The 18,239-nt window shown below is 35.5% G+C and overlaps 1 protein-coding gene across 1 annotated transcript in view; it reads right to left on the reverse strand.

The window, feature by feature from the left end:
• Window positions 1-18,239, reverse strand: part of DOK6 (docking protein 6) — a 663,764-nt gene that overhangs the window by 268,716 nt on the left and 376,809 nt on the right. Inside the window, exon 4 of the mRNA XM_072604125.1 lies at window positions 4,099-4,218. Within this exon, the coding sequence (XP_072460226.1) occupies window positions 4,099-4,218 (120 nt within the window). The remainder of the gene's footprint in view (window positions 1-4,098; window positions 4,219-18,239) is intronic.

An 18,239-nucleotide genomic window follows, 5' to 3' on the forward strand; every position in this document is an offset into this window, starting at 1 on the left:
AACGCATACACATTGTTGAAAAAGCAAGTCTAAAAGCACATCATTTGCAGAATCATTGGGATGGTAATCACAATTCTGACAAGTAGACAATACAGGGAAGCAAATTTTTGTGTATGCAGTGCCCGACTTTGTAGTTCTAATACCTAAATCTTTTTTTGTTCTTTTGTCAAGAAATTCTTCAGAGTTTCTCTTTATATTCTAGACTGGTCACTTTGCTGTTCATACCATGAAAGAAAATAAAGGGCACAAGCTATTTTCTCACCATAGAGAAATTCCTTGCAAACCCAAGTCTATGCAATTCTAACAAATACCACACCTTTCAAAGAGCCACGCAGAGACAGCTGTGCTATTTTTCCACCCACAAACTTACATTTTTAGCTTTCTTTATATTTTCTTCACACAGTGTTTGACAGATGCTTATCTGCAAGTTTTTTTTCCTTTATAAAAATCCTGAACAGGAAAAGACACTTGAAGTAATGTGGCAATGTGCCTTCCAAACCTGTGGTTGCTCTCAGAAATTTTGATGAGAGGATGCACTTGGAGTTAGAATGTAAACAGTTATGAAAATGCTAAAATTATGAGAATATGTTCACATGCTGCTGGAGCCATTAAGGGCAGAGAATGCATTTTACTTACACTTAATCTTACCATAAATTAGCAAAAAAATAGTACTTATTCATATCATCAACATAAAACCAACTTTTGTCTGTGTCACTATGGGACAAGTAGGTTGTGAATGATGGTGAAGGTGATTACTATTATGCCTTCATATTTCTTTTGAACATTTTCTTTCATATATGTTTTCCCACTTATCAACGTAAAACATTTATTAAGCATTTATTATGTGCTAAGTACTGTCCTAATTGCTGAGGATATAAAGAAAGTCAAAATATGGCCTTTTTTCCTCAAAGAGCTCATATTTTAATGGAGGAGACAGTTTATAAACAATATATATGTTTATATGTGAGCAAATATATAAACATATTTGTATTGCAAATATATTATAAATATTTGCATGACATACAAATATTTCTATGTAGTAGACAAAATATATAAATCTATTTTCTGGATATATATATGTATATATATATATACACATATATACATGTATACACATATGCATCTATATACACACACACATAAATGTATGTGTGCATGTATGTATAAACTGGTTAGAGGTAATCCCAGATAGACTGACACTAAAGGGGAAAACAAAATTTTTTTTTGCAGTAAGTGGGCTTTGAGCTGAGCACTGATGGAAATTAAGAGGCAGAGATGATAATGGAGAGCTTTCTGGGAGCATAGGAATGTAATTCAGAGATGGAGTATCATGTGAAAAAAATATCAAGAAAGCCAGTGACTGGATCATAGAACATGTGAGGGAGAATAAAGTGCAAGAATATGAGAAGGTAGAAAGGAAGTAGGATATAAAGGTTTTTAAAAATCAAACAGAGGATGTAATAGTTGACGCTGTAGGTAATAGTCAATGGAATCTTTTGAATGTGGGGTGGACATGATTAGGTCACTACTATAGGAAGATAAGTATGTCAAATAAATTGAAGATGAACCAGAGCAGAGAGAAATTAAAGGCAGACCAACTATAAAGGTTCCTGTTGTAATTTATGCTTGAGGAAATGAGAGTCTGCAACAAGGTGGGGACTGTTTCAGTGGACAGAAAGAGATATGCACGATAGATATTGCATAGGTAGAAACAAGACATGGATATATGGAATGAATGTGAAAGAGGAGTTGAGAATGGGCCTGAGGTTCTGGGCTTGGATGAGTGCATTTGGATTGGTGGTGCTTCCAATAGTAATAGGGAATTTGGGATTAAAAAGAACGGCTTAGGTGAAGACATAGGAGAAGATAATTTCTCTTTTAGAGATGCTGACTTGGAGATGCTTGTAGTGGTACATTGAATTAGAAATTTCCAAGAGACAAATCTCCAAGTTGGTGATATGAGACTAGCTCAGGAGAAAGGTTAAGACAGATCTGAGAATAACCTGAAAAGAGTTGATAATTGAGCCCATAAGGGCTGATGAGATCACCAAGGAAGATAATGTAAAGAGAAGTGAAGAGGTTAAGCTTAACTTTGTGTCCCACTTATCAGTCTCTGAGATCTTGTAGATTCTGGTTTCCACCCTTTTTCAACACCTTTTTCCTCTTCTGGCCCTTTTCTATTTACTGATTTGTCTGGTCATTCTCCAACATTACCTTGTTTCGTTGTGTCCCTAACCTCTATCTGTGGTGCGTCCTCTCCACTATTACTGTTTCCAAGAAGAGTTCTCTTCAACCATTGTTAAACACTGTATTCTGGTCAGGCTGACTTTGCACTGCCCATACTTCATCTCTGACCTCTGTGCTCTTAAATGGACTGACCTTAGTGTCCACAATGAACTCCATTCTAACCACTGCTTTTGGCAATCCTGTTTTTTTTTTTTAATGGTAATTCCATTCTCCATCTCCAGCGGGAAGCTATTCATAGTTCCCTTAGTCATTAATGCTCTTTTTGTCCTCAAATTATCTCATATATACTTACCTCCTTACATATTATATTTTTCTAGTTGAATGTAGTCAGCTCCTTGAAGGCAGTTATTTTATATACAATATATATATATATATATATATATATAATATATGTATATATTTTTTTCTTTTTATATTTCCCAAACAGCATAATGCCATGCGCACGGTTTAATGGCAAGAACATTATCTCAGCTCTCAAAAAACAGGGTTCAAATTTTGCTTTTGATATATACTCCCTGAAGGACTTTGGACAAATCACTTAACCTGCCTGGAAACTGGTTTCTCATCAGTAAAATGAGAGAATCAGACTAGACCTCTGAGATCCCATTAAACTGTAGATCAATGATATGTATGATAAATGCAGGAAGCCGTTAGTAAATACAGGATTGGATTGAATATTTGCTACTTAATATAAACTTCAGGCCATGCTGAGTGTTGAACTGATGAATTGAAATTGCAATTATATCAATCATTTTCTGAATAAACTTAGGGAACCAAAAATTTGGGTCTGGAAGGGACCTTATAGGTCATGTAATTCAATTCCCTCATTTTAGAGGAGAGGGATCATGGTATGAGAAATAGACAACTAGACTCAGAATCAAAGTTTCTGGGTTCATTTTCTACTTCAGACACATACTACCTATGTGACCCTTAGCCTCCCAGTGCCCCAGGGAATACTAAGAATATAAGTTACAGAGGAGGTATGGATCTATGTTAAGAAGGAATTTTCTCACAAAATGCTTATACAGATTAAATTATGGGTCCAGTTAAAAATGTTATAGAAAGTTATAGAAAGATGAAATTACTTGTCCAAGATCACACAGGTGGTAATTGGCAGAGCCAGGAGATAACTGTGGCACTTCACTAAATCACCCTGCTTCTTATGATTGCATTATTTTGCTCAATCTTGTAAGAGTATTGGGTTGGGTCTGGAGATCTGGGTTCTAATCTTGACTTTGTATCTAGTTAACCATGTGACTTTGGGCAATTCATGTAAACTGATAGACATTCTTAATTGGTTCATGTACAAAATGAACTGAAGGACAAACTCTTCTTGAGTTTAGAGTCAAAGAATTTGGGTTGGAATTCTGATTCTGCTATGCTTACTAGCTATGTTACTTTGTAGTAAATCACTTAGCCTTTCTGGCCTAAGTTTCCAGTAAAATGAGAGGATTGGCTTAGATAAGAGATTCTTAACCCTTTTAAATAAATTGACCCCTTTGGTAGACTGATAAAGCTCATAGACTCTTTTTCAGAATAATATTTTTAAATGCATAAAATGATATCAATTATATAATAATATAAATGTTATTTTATGTAAAAATATAAATGTATTTATATTAATGTGATGATATAAATACATTTTATTCATCTAAAATAATAAAGTTGTATTCCTTTGTATATATTATTAACAGAATATTTTAAAATATTTTTAAAGAATAAGTTTAAAGATCCCAGATTAAAAATCCTTATACTAATCCCATATCTCACTAGATGATTGCTAAGATACCTCCAGGTCCAAACTTCTACCATGATGGCTTAGTATAATGATATCAGAGATGTGGCACATACCATTTTGCTCCCTCTGTACTCCTGCAGCCAGAAGATCAGGTTCCCCAAGGCTTATGTCATTCAGTCTGGTTCCTAGACACTCCATGCAAAGATGTTTGCACCACTCCTCAGCCTCCAACTCTGCAAATAGTAAGTAATAACCATGATACATAGCTTAGTTCAAAGGAATTGAGAAACAATCACTGACAAAGCACTGGTCCTACACTCAGAAGGACCTGAGTTCAAATCCTATAAAAGTAGTAAAAGTCATAGCTCCTACCTCACTAGGTTGTTGTAAGGATCACATGAGATAATATATGTAAAATGTTTTACAAACCTTAAAAGGGATTTATAAATGCTAGCTACTGTTGTTGTTATAAGTTCTGTTGATGAATTTGAATTCAGTACCTCTACTTACAGCAGGACAACAAACCAAACGAAAAAACAAATTCAAAACACAATTACTAACCAAAGTCTACTTTCTAAGATATTGTTGAGAAATTTTAAAATAACTGTCTCTGACATATAATGATGCTTAATGTTTTGTACCAGGGAAACTTTAGGCAGGTCTCATTCTGGAGATAAATAGATTATAAAAGTCAACAGATTGTAACAGAATGAAACTTAAACATTCTTACAATTACATTTACAAAATAGCAATGAATGATCCAATGACTTCAAGTTTATTAATTTGATATATATTTGAGATATTCCCCATTAATATATACTTATCTCACACACTTTTCCTAAGCATGAATATGATGAGATATTTTGAAGAGTCATTAAGTTCCTATAGAAATACAAATTTTGATGAGGACAATCACAATGAATTTAAGCTTACTTGTGGCATTCGGCTCACTCGTATTTTATTTTTCTATAGGAGTGGTTATTCTCAACTTTTCTCAATCTCAAAGAAGCAGAAATGGATCAAAGGAGTAGTGAATTAAATCTCTCTCTATTCTTCTAGTATTTGAAAAAAATACCAGTTTATTTAGGCTTATAAAAACATAACTAGTTCTTCCAGTGATTAGCTTCATGGCCTTGGACTAGTCACTAAATTTCAGTTTCCTGATTTTCAAAATAGAAAAGAAAAAGCTTATGTCAGACATGTCAAATTTACATACAGTTAAAGCATAAGAAGTAAGTTTTAGGGGTCAGCAGAGACAGCAGCAGCAGAAGTTACAGGGGCTCTTAGACCAGCTCTCATATCCTCTGGAAACACTGAAAACTTATAAACTCCTAGAATTAACTCTGAAAACAACAGAATGAAAAAGTCTGAAACTTGGAATAGTGCCTCCTGTACGCTATTCCAGGAATAGAGACCAACATTAACATAAAGTTAAAAGTCAAGAAACAGCCTGAAAATAATCAAAATACGACACAAAAAAATCTTGACCATAACTATAGTGACATAAACTCAGAAGAAGACAACAATGTCACCACAGCCATAAACAAAGCCTCAAAGAAAAATTAAAATTGGACACAAACCCAACAAGAATTCTAAGAGTGATGCAAGAAAATTTTGAAAAGAGAATTAACAGCTTGGTAAAAGAGACACAAAAAATACTGAAGAAAATAACAACTTAACAGACCAAAAAGGAAAAAAAAGACAAACAAATTCAGAAGAAAAGAACCCCTTAAAAATCAGAATTGTCAAATGGAAAAAAAAGGCTCAAAGCTTATTTAACAATATAATTCCTTAAAAAGCAGAGATGGACAAGTGGAAGCTAATGACTCCATAGGACATCAATAAACAGTAAAACAAAGCAAAAAGAATGAAAAAGTAGAAGAAAATTTGAAATATTTGGGAAAAGAACTTACCTGGAAAACAGATTGAGAGATTTTTTTTTTGCCCTTAATAGTATTTTATTTTTTTCCAATAACATCTAAAGGTAATTTTCAACATTCACTTTTATAAGATTTTGAAATTCATTTTTTTCTCGCTCCATCTTTCCCCATCCCCTCCCCAAGGTGGCAAAAAATCTGATATAGGTTATACACATACAATCATATTAAGCACATTTCCACATTAGTAATGTTATGAAAGAAGAATCAGAAGAAAAGGGAAAAACATGAGAAAGAAAAAACAAAAAAAAAGTGAAAATAGAGTGCTTTGATTTGCTTTCAGATTCCATAGTTCTTTCTCTGAATGTTTATAGCATTTCGATCATGAGTCTTTTGGAACTGTCTTTGTATAAAATGTTATTGTATTGCTGAAAAGAGTCAAGTCTTTCAAAGTTAATCATCACACAATGTTGCTCCTGCTACGTACAATGTTCTACTGGTGCTGCTCACTTCACTCAGCATCAGTTCATGTAAGTCTTTCCAGGTTTTTCTGAAATCCACCTGTTCATTATTTCTTATAACACAATAGTATTACATTATATTGATGTACCAAAACTTGTTCAGCCACTCACCAATTGATGAGCATTTCCAATTCTTTGCCACCACAAAAAAGATTTTCTTTATTTTTGGTTTTGTTTTTGTCGTTAATTTGTTTGTTTTGAGTTTTCTACAATCACTTTCATAAGTCTTAGATTTTCTTCTTCTCCCTTCCCCCTTCCTCCCGGAGAGGGCATGCAATTTTATATGGGTTCTACCCATACATTCTTATTAAACACATTGTCACAATAGTCATGTTTCATAGAAGAATTAAAATGAATAGGAGAAAGCATAAGGAAAACTAAACCAAAATAAAACATAAGACAAGAGAAAATATTCTGCTTCATTTTGCATTCCAATCCATTGTTCTTTCTCTGGATATGGATGGCATTTTGCCTCAAGAGTCCTTTGGGAATTGCTGTGAAGGGCAAAGTCTACAAGCAAAATTCCTTGCACACTGTGGTTGTTACTGTGTAACAACCTGATTCTGCTCCTTTCACTCAGCATCAGTTCATATAAGTCTTTCCAGGCCTCTCTGAAGTGTTCCTATTAATCATTTCTTACAGTACAACAATATTGCATTACATTCATATACCACAACTTGTTCAGCCATTCCCCAATTGATGAGCATCCCCTTAATTTCCAGTTCTTGGCCACTACAAAGAGAGTTGCTATAAATATTTTTGTCCATGTGGGACCCTTTCCTATTTTTTTGATCTCTTTGGGATACAGTCCTAGAAGTGATACTTCTGGGTCAAAGGGCATGCACATTTTTGTAGCCCTTTGACCATAGTTCTAAATTGCTCTTCGGAATGGTTGGATGAGCTCACAGCTCCACCAACAATGAATTAGTGTTCCAACTCTCCCACATCTTCTCTAATATTTATCATCTTTCTGTTTTGTCATGCTGGCCACTCTGATAGGTGTGATGAGGTCCTTCAGATTGCTTTGATTTGCATCTCTCTAATCAATAGTAATTTAGAGAATTTTTTCATAAAAATATTTTCTATAAATATTTGTGTACATCTGAGTCCTTTCCTCTCTTTTTATGATCTTTTTGGGATACAACTCTAGTGGTGGTATTGCTGGATCAAAGAGTATGCAAGATTGGGAGATGTTTTAAAAATTATTAGACTATCTGAAAGTCATGATAAAAAAGGAGCCATACTATTTCATCATATTTCATATTTCATATCATCATATTTCAAGAAATTATAAAGGAAAACTGCCATATCTTAGAAACAAAGGGTAAAATAGAAAGTAAACATATCCACTAATCACCTCCTGAAATTAATAAAAAAATGAAAACTCCCTGGAATTTTATAGTCAAATTCCAGAAATGCCAGGTCAAGAAAAAATATTGTAAGAAACCAGAAAGAAACCATTCAGATACCACGGAGCCATAATCAAGATTACAAAATATTTAACAGCTACCATGTTAAAGGAGTGGAAAGCTTAGAATATGATACTCTGGAAGACAACAGGGCTAGGATTACAACCCAGAATGACATGCCTAACAAAACTGAGTAAAATATTTCGGGGGAAAAAGGGATATTTAATTAAATAGAGGACATTCAAACATTCCTAATGAAAAGACCAGAGATGAATGAAAAATCTGACATTCAAATTAAAAAAAACTCAAGAGCAGCATAAACAGGTAAACATAAAAAGTAGTCACAAGGGAGTCAAGTTTAAACTGCTTATATTCTTATATGGGAGATGATACACGCAGCTCCTAAGAACTTTAGCATTATTAGGGCAGTTAAAAGGAGTACACATAGGCAGAGGGCATGGGTATGAGTTAATTATGTTGAGATAATATCAAAAGAATATGAAGGATTGAGAAAGAGGGATGCACTGGGAGATGGGGGAAGAGAAAGGATGCATGGGAAAAATTCTCTCCCATAATAGAGGCATGCAAGGAAGATCACTTATGGTGAAGGTTTAGATGGAGGAATAACAGGCAAAGCTTGAATCTCAGTCTCACTGGAATTGGTTCAAAGAAGGAGTAATACATATATACATATATACATATACATATATATAGTAATACATATAGATGTATATATATATATACACACACATATATAGTAATACATACACACACACACATATATATACATACATACATACATACACATACACACACAGAGACACTCAGGCCTCCTTTTTTAAATATGTAAGGAGTTGAGTAAAATTTATAAAAATAATAGGCATTGCACAATTGATAAATAGTCAAAAATTGTGAGCAGGAAATTTTCAGAAAAAGGAATCACAACTATCTATAATTGTATAGAAAAGTGCTCTAGATCATTATTAATGGGAAATCAAAATTTAAACAACTCTGAGACACTACCTTCCTTATCAAGTTAGCTGTTATGATAGAAAACAAAACTGACAAATGATGTGGGGGGCAGGATGTAGAAAAATAGGGACACTAATGCATTGTTGGTGGGGCTGTGAATTGGACCAGCCATTCTGGAGGACAATGTGGAATTGTGCTCAAAGATTATAAAACTGCCATATATCTCTTTCTCCAGAAATACTGCTACTTGATCTCTATTCCAAAGAGATCAAAGAAAAAGGAAAATGACCTATTTATAGAAATATACTTGTAGGAGATCTTTTTGTGATAGCAAAGAACTAGGGATTGAGAAGATACCCATCCGTTGGGGAATGGATGAACAAGTTGTGCTATTCAATTTTGATGGAATGCTATTATCCTATAATAAGTGGCAAGAAAACTTAAATGAACTGGTGTAAAGTGAAGTGAACAGAACCAGGAGAATATTTTACAGAGTAACAGCAATATTGTAATGAAGATCAATTACGAAAGACTCTGTTCCATAATATTCACACTATTCAAATACTCTGATCAATATAATGATCTAAGATAATTCTGAAAGACTATGGTAAAAAATTTTATCCACCTCCAGAGAGAGAACTGATGAACTCTGAGTACAGATTTAAGTATATATTTTTCCCTTTTTAAAATCATGATTAGTTTACACGATTTCACTTATAATTGATGTTATATTGCTTGCCTTCTCAATGGCTGGGTGAATGATGGAAAGGAGAGAGAAAATTCAGAATTCCAGTTTTTAAAATTCTTTAAACTAAGTAGATGATACATCTTAAAAAAGATTATTCATGTTATAGATGAGGTAACTGACATGAAGAACAAGTTTTCATGTTGGAAATTATAGAGATCACCCTTTCCTGTTAAATGTGAAAACCTTAAAATTATCTATATCTCTGAGAAATCAAGGTATCACTACAGATGTCTTGATGAATTCATCAATAACAGAGAATTCTACTAAATTCTGGATAGGATATCAAATACTTTTCTGTTAAAAAAATTAGCATTATGTAACCAGTTAATAAAAATTACTATTTATGTACTTAACATGCTAAAGCTCTTAAGATTTATATATGCAAGTATGTGTATGCATGTATGTATGCATATATGAATTTACAAAGATTCTAAAAAGACCACTTGTTAATTGCAAACTTTCCCCCAGGAACTCACATATTACTTATTTTTTCAAACCTTAGTGGCTATGGTTATCACTTTGGAGTTCTGAATTATGCCATAGAAGGTCTTTTCCTGTTTCCTTTTAAACTATAAAACCAGACACAGAGACTGCTTTTTAAAAATATTTACTTGAAGAAAGAAGGAGGAACAAAATCCATTCCCTAGAAAATTTGAAATCAAGATGCTTTGGATAGTGGACTACATCAATGAAGAAAGCTTCAGAAACAGGTGTTATAAAATCTGAGATCTATGAAACCCTAAATTTTCCTTAACTTTTCTGAAATTCAACAGTGCAATCAAGGATTACTCATCCTGTTTCGCGTATTTAATACAAGTCCCTAATACAAGGTTAGTGCAGGGCAAAGGAAAGAGTTCTGCATCTGGAGTTAGAGAAGTTGGGTTTGAATTTGTATTTGTGTAACTATGGGGGATTCTTTTAACTAGTCTTGAGCTCAATTTCTTCCTCTGTAAGTGAAAGGAGTTGTAATTAAATGACTTCTGAGCTACTTTATATACCCAAATGTATGATTTCATCAATGATGTAGCCCTGAGATTATGGTCTGAACATTGTTTTCTATAACTAGCCAAAGATCAGAGATGTTTAGACAATGTAACAAAATATCTATTAGCAAACAAGCAATCAAAGCAATATTTAAGGAATCTGGAGAAGAATAAAATTAAAGACAAATGTAGAAGTTGGGTGCTGCAATAAATCAGAACCAAAACCCAAACCCAAACCCAACACCATAAATTTAGGATGTAATGAGGGTTTATTAAGTTCACCAGCAATGAACCTCATCAAAAGAGGCAGTGTGACTCCCTAAAGACTCCCCAGAGAACAAAATAACAAAGCTTACATAGGTTTCCATTTAGGCAGGAGGTGAATTGAGTATGGGTAAGGTTTGATTGGATAAATCAACCTCACCTTTTTAAATCAAGAGATTCAGAATTGGCATCAACTGGTAAATCATTCATGGAATATGATTCAACACCAAAATTGTGCAATGTGGAATATGGAAAGGATTTTAATCAGTCAAGAAGTATTTATTAAGAACTTATTTTATTTATTTATTTATTTAACTTTTAACATTCATTTTCCCAAAATTTTGGGTTCCAAATTTTCTCCCCTTTTGTCCCCTCCCCACACCCCAAAACACCGAGCATTCAATTGCCCCTATCACCAATCTGCTCTCTCTTCTATCATCCCTCTCTGCCCTTGTCTCCATCTTCTCTTTTGTCCTGTAGTGTCAAATAACTTTCTGTACCCCTTTACCTGTATTTCTTATTTCCTAGTGGCAAGAACAGTACTCAACAGTTGTTCCTAAAACTTTAAGTTCCAACATCTCTTCCTCCTTCCCTCCCCACCCCTTCCCTTTGGAAGGCAAGCAATTCAATATAGGCCAAATCTGTGTAGTTTTGCCAATGACTTCCATAATAGTCGTGTTGTATCAGACTAACTATATTTTCCTCCATTCTATTCTGTCCCGCATTACTTCTGTTATCTCTTTTGATCCTGTCCCTCCCCATGAGTGTCGACCTCAAATTGTTCCTTCCTCCCATGTCCTCCCTTCCATCATCCCTCCCACCCTGCTTATCCCCTTATCCCCCACTTTCCCGTATTGTGAGATAGGTTTTCATACCAAAATGAGTGTGTATTTTATTCCTTCCTTTAGTGGAATGTGATGAGAGTAAACTTCATGTTTTTCTCTCACCTCCCCTCTTTTCCACTCCACTGAAAAGTCTTTTGCTTGCCTCTTTTATGAGAGATAATTTTCTCCATTCCATTTCTCCCTTTCTCCTCCCAATATATTTCTCTCACTGCTTGATTTCATTTTTTTAAGATATGATCCCATCCTCTTCAATTCACTCTGTGCACTCTCTGTGTGTGTGTGTGTGTGTGCGTGTGCATGTGTGTGTGTGTAATCCCACCCAGTACCCAGATACTGAAAAGTTTATTGTCTTTCCATGTAGGAATGTAAACAGTTCAACTTTAGTAAGTCCCTTATGACTTCTCTTTGCTGTTTACCTTTTCATGCTTCTCTTCATTCTGGTGTTTGAAAGTCAAATTTTCTTTTCAGCTCTGGTCTTTTCATCAAGAATGCTTGAAAGTCCTCTATTTCATTGAAAGACCAGTTTTTCCCCTGAAGTATTATACTCAGTTTTGCTGGGTAGGTGATTCTTGGTTTTAGTCCTAGTTCCTTTGACTTCTGGAATATCCTATTCCATGCCCTTCGATCCCTTAATGTAGAAGGTGCTAGATCTTGTGTTATCCTGATTGTATTTCCACAATGCTTGAATTGCTTCTTTCTAGCTGCTTGCAATATTTTCTCCTTGACCTGGGAACTCTGGAATTTGGCCACAATGTTCCTAGGAGTTTCTCTTTTTGGATCTCTTTCAGGTGGTGATCTGTGGATTCCTTGGATACTTATTTTGCCCTCTGGTTCTAGAATCTCAGGGCAGTTTTCCTCGATAATTTCATGAAAGATGATGTCTAGGCTCTTTTTTTGATCATCGCTTTCAGGTAGTCCCATAATTTTTAAATTATCTCTCCTGGATCTATTTTCCAAGTCAGTTGTTTTTCCAATGAGATATTTCACATTATCTTCCATTTTTTCATTCTTTTGGTTTTGTTTTGTGATTTCTTGGTTTCTCATAAAGTCATTGGCCTCCATCTGTTCCATTCTAATTCTGAAAGAACTATTTTCTTCAATGAGCTTTTGAACCACCTTTTCCATTTGGCTAATTCTGCTTTGAAAGCATTCTTCTCCTCATTGGCTTTTTGAACCTCTTTTGCCAATTAAGTTAGCCTATTTTTCAAGGTGTTATTTTCTTCAGCATTTTTTTGGGTCTCCTTCAGCAGGGTGTTCAATTGTTTTTCATGCTTTACTTGCATGTCTCTCATTTCTCTTCCCAGTTTTTCCTCCACCTCTCTAACTTGATTTTCAAAATCTCTTTTGAGCTCTTCCATGGCCTGAGCCCATTGAGTGGGCTGGGATACAGAAGCCTTGACTTCTGTTTCTTTCCCTAATGGTAAGCATTGTTCTTCCTCATCAGAAAGGAAGGAGGAAGTACCTGTTCACCAAGAAAGTAACCTTCTGTAGTTTTATTTTTTTTCCCTTTTCTGGGCATTTTCTCGGCCAGTGACTTGACTTCTGAATATTCTCTTCACACCCACTTTGCCTCCAGAACCTCTCAGCCAGCGCTTGGGTCTGAGATTCAAATGCTGCTTCCCAGTCTCAGGGCTTTGGGTGGGGGCGGGGCAGCTATTCAGTGTGAGATCAAGTTCAGGTGCTCAGGTAGGGGCAGGGCCGCCTCATGGGCTCAGTTCCCTCAGGGGGTTTATGCAGAGACCTTCAGTAATGGATCCAGGCTCCTGCCTGCTTGGGGAACCCCTGTCTGCTCCCGCTTGCGCTGCTGCCTCCCGAGAGGGCCTGAGTTATAGGGGCACCCCACTCCCCTCTCAGCAAGCCAAGAAGACCCTCTCACCAACCTTTGGGGCCCATGGGTGGAGGGACCCATGTGGCTGCTGGAGATTCTGTCCCTGAAGCCTGCTCGGATCTGTTCCTCTTGGTGCTGCGTGGCCAAGGCAGGGCTGGGCTCCACTCTGGGTCCGCAGCATGACATATCTTTTGTGAGAGGTTTTCAGGGCTCTCTGGAACAGAAATCTCATCTGCTCCATTGTTCTGTGGCTTCTGCTGCTCCAGAATTTGCTGGGCTGTGGGTTCAGAGCTAGCGTATGTGTGTCTTTCTACTCCTCCATCTTGGCTCTGACCTTATTAAGAACTTATTATGGAATATCTACTTTATCCTGCTTATTTTTACAGATGTTGAAAATGAAACCAGAGATGAAATGTCCCAGATCTTTTCTAAAATATCAGGCCAAATAACCTCTGTTGACCTTATGAATATTTAGCAATTTATCCTTATTTCTGTCACTGAATTCTCCTCTAACTCCTCAAAGAGTATAGCAAATTCACTCAGTTTTCCCTTCTAGAGGAATGTCTATTAAACCAGTAAAAAAAAAGTAGGAGCAAAGGAAGAAAAGTGGAACCAAAGAGGTGTGCTAGCAATGAATCTTTTTGTGTCCCCAGACATTCCTCAAGAACAGTTCTATTGTTATCCCAAAGAGCTCTTAAGCAATTTGTAGTGCAGAAACATACATTACTTTTTTAATTTTGGTGTGTATATGTATGTGTGTGTGTGTGTATGTGTGTGTGTATTTTAGCCTTACAAAGACTACCCTTTTTCCCCTCATCACACTGACTCATTACCTTCAGATGGTGTTATCCATGACAGAATAAACGTGGGCTCACAACACCATAGCTGTAGAAGTTAGAAGTCAATTAGTCTAACCCCCTCATTTCACATAAAGGCAAATTAAGCTCAGAGAATGAAGCAATTAGCAGAATGTTACACAGGTAATATAGCCAGAATTAAAATTCAGATCATACTAATCTTATCACCATAACTTCTCTTGTTTATATTCCCTTCTCTGCTTTGATGCTTCTACTACTAGGCACATCGTTATACCTCATTATCATCTCATTACAAGATTATTTTACAATAGCCTGCTGGTAGGTTTGCCTGCCTCAAGTCTCTCCCTACTTCATTCCATCCTCATACCAAAGTGACCTTCCACAAGTCTGACAATATCAAACCCTGCCCCATCCCCAACTCAACAGAGTGGAGCTTTATTACCTCTGAGATCAAATATAAAATCCTTTATCCTTTATAATCTGCCCACCCCCCACCTTTCTAGTCTTACACTGTACTCACTCCCATGTACCCTATGATCCAGTGACACTGATTTTCTTGATGTTCTTCCCACAACACGTTTTATTTCCCAACTCTGTGATTTTCACTGGATATCTGGAATGCTCTTGCTCTTCACCCCTGTCTCCTGGCATATCTGGTTTCCTTCAAGTCTAAACTAAATCCCATCTTCTTCAAGAAGCCTTTACCTGATATATATGGTGGGGAGAGGTAAGACTAGTACCTTCCTTTTGAAAGTATATATAATTTATCCTTCTAGTATATATCTAGTACATTCATAGTTGTTTGCATGTTGTCTCCTTTGTTAGAATGTGAACTCCTTGAAGGGAGAGACCATGGTTTTTATTTTCTTTGTGTGCTGAGAGTTTAGTACCATCTTGGCACAAAATAATTGCTTAATAAATGTTTTGCTGACTAACATGATTTCAATTTCAGTGCTATTCAAATCCAACTAAATCCATGACTCCCTAGACTAGTTCTCCACCCCTGTCCAAGTGACCTCTAATTGGCAATATCTTTACCTTTACATTCTTCTTCTATAATTACTGAGTTCTTCTCCCAGAATCTCTGTTTGAGGAAGTACCCATAACAAACATAGTCACTTCAAAGTTAGCTCAGTACCTGACTCAAATTACTTCTCCTCACCCTGCCCAATCCTTTAGCTTCCTATTATGCATTGTCCTCTGCTACTCCAACGTAAGATCACTGGGGGAGAGAGATTGCTTTTTTTTTTTGTTTGTTTGCATTTGTATTTCCAGTGCTTGACTAAATGCTTGGCACATAATAAACATTTAAGAGGTTGGCACAATGCCTAGCACGTAGTAGGTGCTTAATAAATGCTCACTGACTGAACTTATTTCATTACATGTGTATATTTTAATATGTATATATTTTAATGTTTTAAGATGTGTATATTTTAAACTATGTGTGCTGCCTTTAATCCTTTCTGAAAGGTGAGGCACACAATACATCATAAGTCAACAGAGAAATAAGTTTAAAGATAGCAGATGTGCTATGGATGGACATTAGATCTTGTGGGCCTGGCAGCAAATATATTTGACTCATTAGGTACCACTGGCTTGGCCATACTTGCAACATCTTTTTGGCTAAAAGAACTTAAATTATTGATTGATCAGCTAGCAGGTAACAAGAAACTTTGTCTTCCACAGGACACCTCAGTGAGTTTAGGCCAGCATGTGGAGGAGTTTATCCAAGGACTCACTGCCCAGAAAATAAAAGGGACAACTGCTCTTTCTGTGCACATATGGATAATTTTTTGTTTTTTCTACTTATAGTTCCAGACTTGGACTATATGACGATTATTTTTTCTTTGTGTAGCTCTTCAAAGGAGATAATTTCAATTTTTGTCTTGGCTTTTTAAAGTCCATGTGAAAGATTTTTGAAATGTTCTTTTGAATTGAGGAATACAGACTTTCTAAATGATCAATCCACATCAAACCTGTGTGCTCATTTCTTCCTGTAGGTAGACATGTTGCCTTGACATCAGAAATGGGCTTGATCAGTAAGAAGGCAAGACATAGGTGTCATTGATTTTTCATTTTTGTCCAAGACATGAACTACTTTTGGAAGAAAGGCAGGGGGAATCTACTTGTAGAAATCCATAAATCCAGAGACCATGCTTTCTGAACTAACAAGCAAGACATATAGTTTGACAAAGGATATTGTTAGAAAAGCTTTGTTAAAATACACTTTCTTTTAAGATTGGGATGCATTTTTTCTGAACTCATGAACTACCTCATGGAAGAGGTACATATAACAGTTTTGTATAATTCTGAGCATCAATGATACTTTTCTCAAAGGATTTAGATATGTGTAATTAAAGGAGCTACCTCGCTATTAACCTGAGTCTTGAATATAAGTGCCTCTGTAAATACAAGTTTGTGATTCAAACACACTGGAAGTCAGAGATAGTGATAAAGTCTGTTTGGGTTTTCCATCTCGGCAAAGTAGAAAATGATCATTTCCAGCCACATGGGCACTCCTGCAATAACTATCCAATTCCACATGTCTCATTGTTGCCCTGAGGGAACCATCTGTTTCTCCTACTGTGGACATGTCAGGCCTACAGAGACAAACTCTACAGCAAAGGCTTAACTTAAATAAAATATGATATAATGAGATATGTGATTGTCTTCTGATCAGTATATAGAGTTATAAAAGCTATCTTCACACTGCATAGAGACCAAAGTAATATCCTTAATAGAAAGAAAAATTAAGGAACATGTATATTTAAATCCTACATATACAGAAATATTTTCCTGGTAAGGATTTTATGAGTTTAATTTTTCATTGCAGTTCCTTAATGTATTGAACTCACAAGTTAAAATATCATTTGACATGTTTACTCAAATAAATATATACTTAAATCTTTCTAATACAGATACTCTTCATAAAGTTTGTGGGGAATGTATACACACACACATGTATGTATGGAGAGAGAGTAAGAGAGGGAGAGAGAGAAACATATTTTCTAATAGAAAATTATATGTTCACAAATAGTCCACAATAGTCAATCTATTCAATAAGACAACTGAAATCAATTTATATTTTACCTTTGAGTTGATCTCCTCCTACTTCTCCTACAATTTGTTGAATACTTTCCTCTTTGCCTCAGCTTCTTCCAACTTTTTTTTTGTTGTCTTAGAACCAAGCCAATTTTTGTCAATTGTTTTTTAATGGGAAAATGCATTTCGTGGAATGTCTTGAGAGAGGGATATGGGATCTGCAGAATGCTTGTATCCCTTACTGAAGCTTTGATTGACTCTTATCATTCTGTTTATAGTAAGAAGGGATACAGAAAGACTGAAAAAAGGTCCAGATAGCTCACATTTTAGGCATGTTGATAACTGACTGTTTAGTGGATAGCCTGAAGAGATTGCAACAATGAAATGAATATTTTCTTTCTTAAGGGCTCAGGAGGAATGCTTTTCAGACATGCTATGGCCTGGGTTAATAATTCACATTTACAGATATTGATAAACCAGGTTTTTATAAGTTGATGTGTATATGAAAGGATAGGAAGTACAGCAAATAAAGAAATGAAATGAATAACAACCAGAACAGATGACACTAATGCAAGAAAGCTACTAGAAATTTTGGTGACATTTTGGGAATCTCAAGCATTTTTGTATTAATCTCACAATGTTTATCAAATACAATTTCAGTTTTTTACTCACATATTCAACCGCTTCCTCTTTCACTTGAGATAATGGAGTAACCTAATTCATCACCTGGCTACCTTTCTCTCTAATCCAACCTATCCTCCACATAGCCACCAAAGTAACCTAAAGTAAATGGTTGATCACATAGCCCTTTTTGCTCAATAAACTCCAGTGTCTCCCTATTATCTCTAGAACAAAATATAAATGCCACCATTTGATATTTAAAGATCTTCACAGCCTGGCATCTGCCTATCTCTCCAGTCTTTTTTTTTATATTATTCCTATACATG

Source organism: Notamacropus eugenii, chromosome 4 (assembly GCF_028372415.1).
Source record: "Notamacropus eugenii isolate mMacEug1 chromosome 4, mMacEug1.pri_v2, whole genome shotgun sequence".
In the NCBI taxonomy this organism is placed as follows: domain Eukaryota; kingdom Metazoa; phylum Chordata; class Mammalia; order Diprotodontia; family Macropodidae; genus Notamacropus; species Notamacropus eugenii.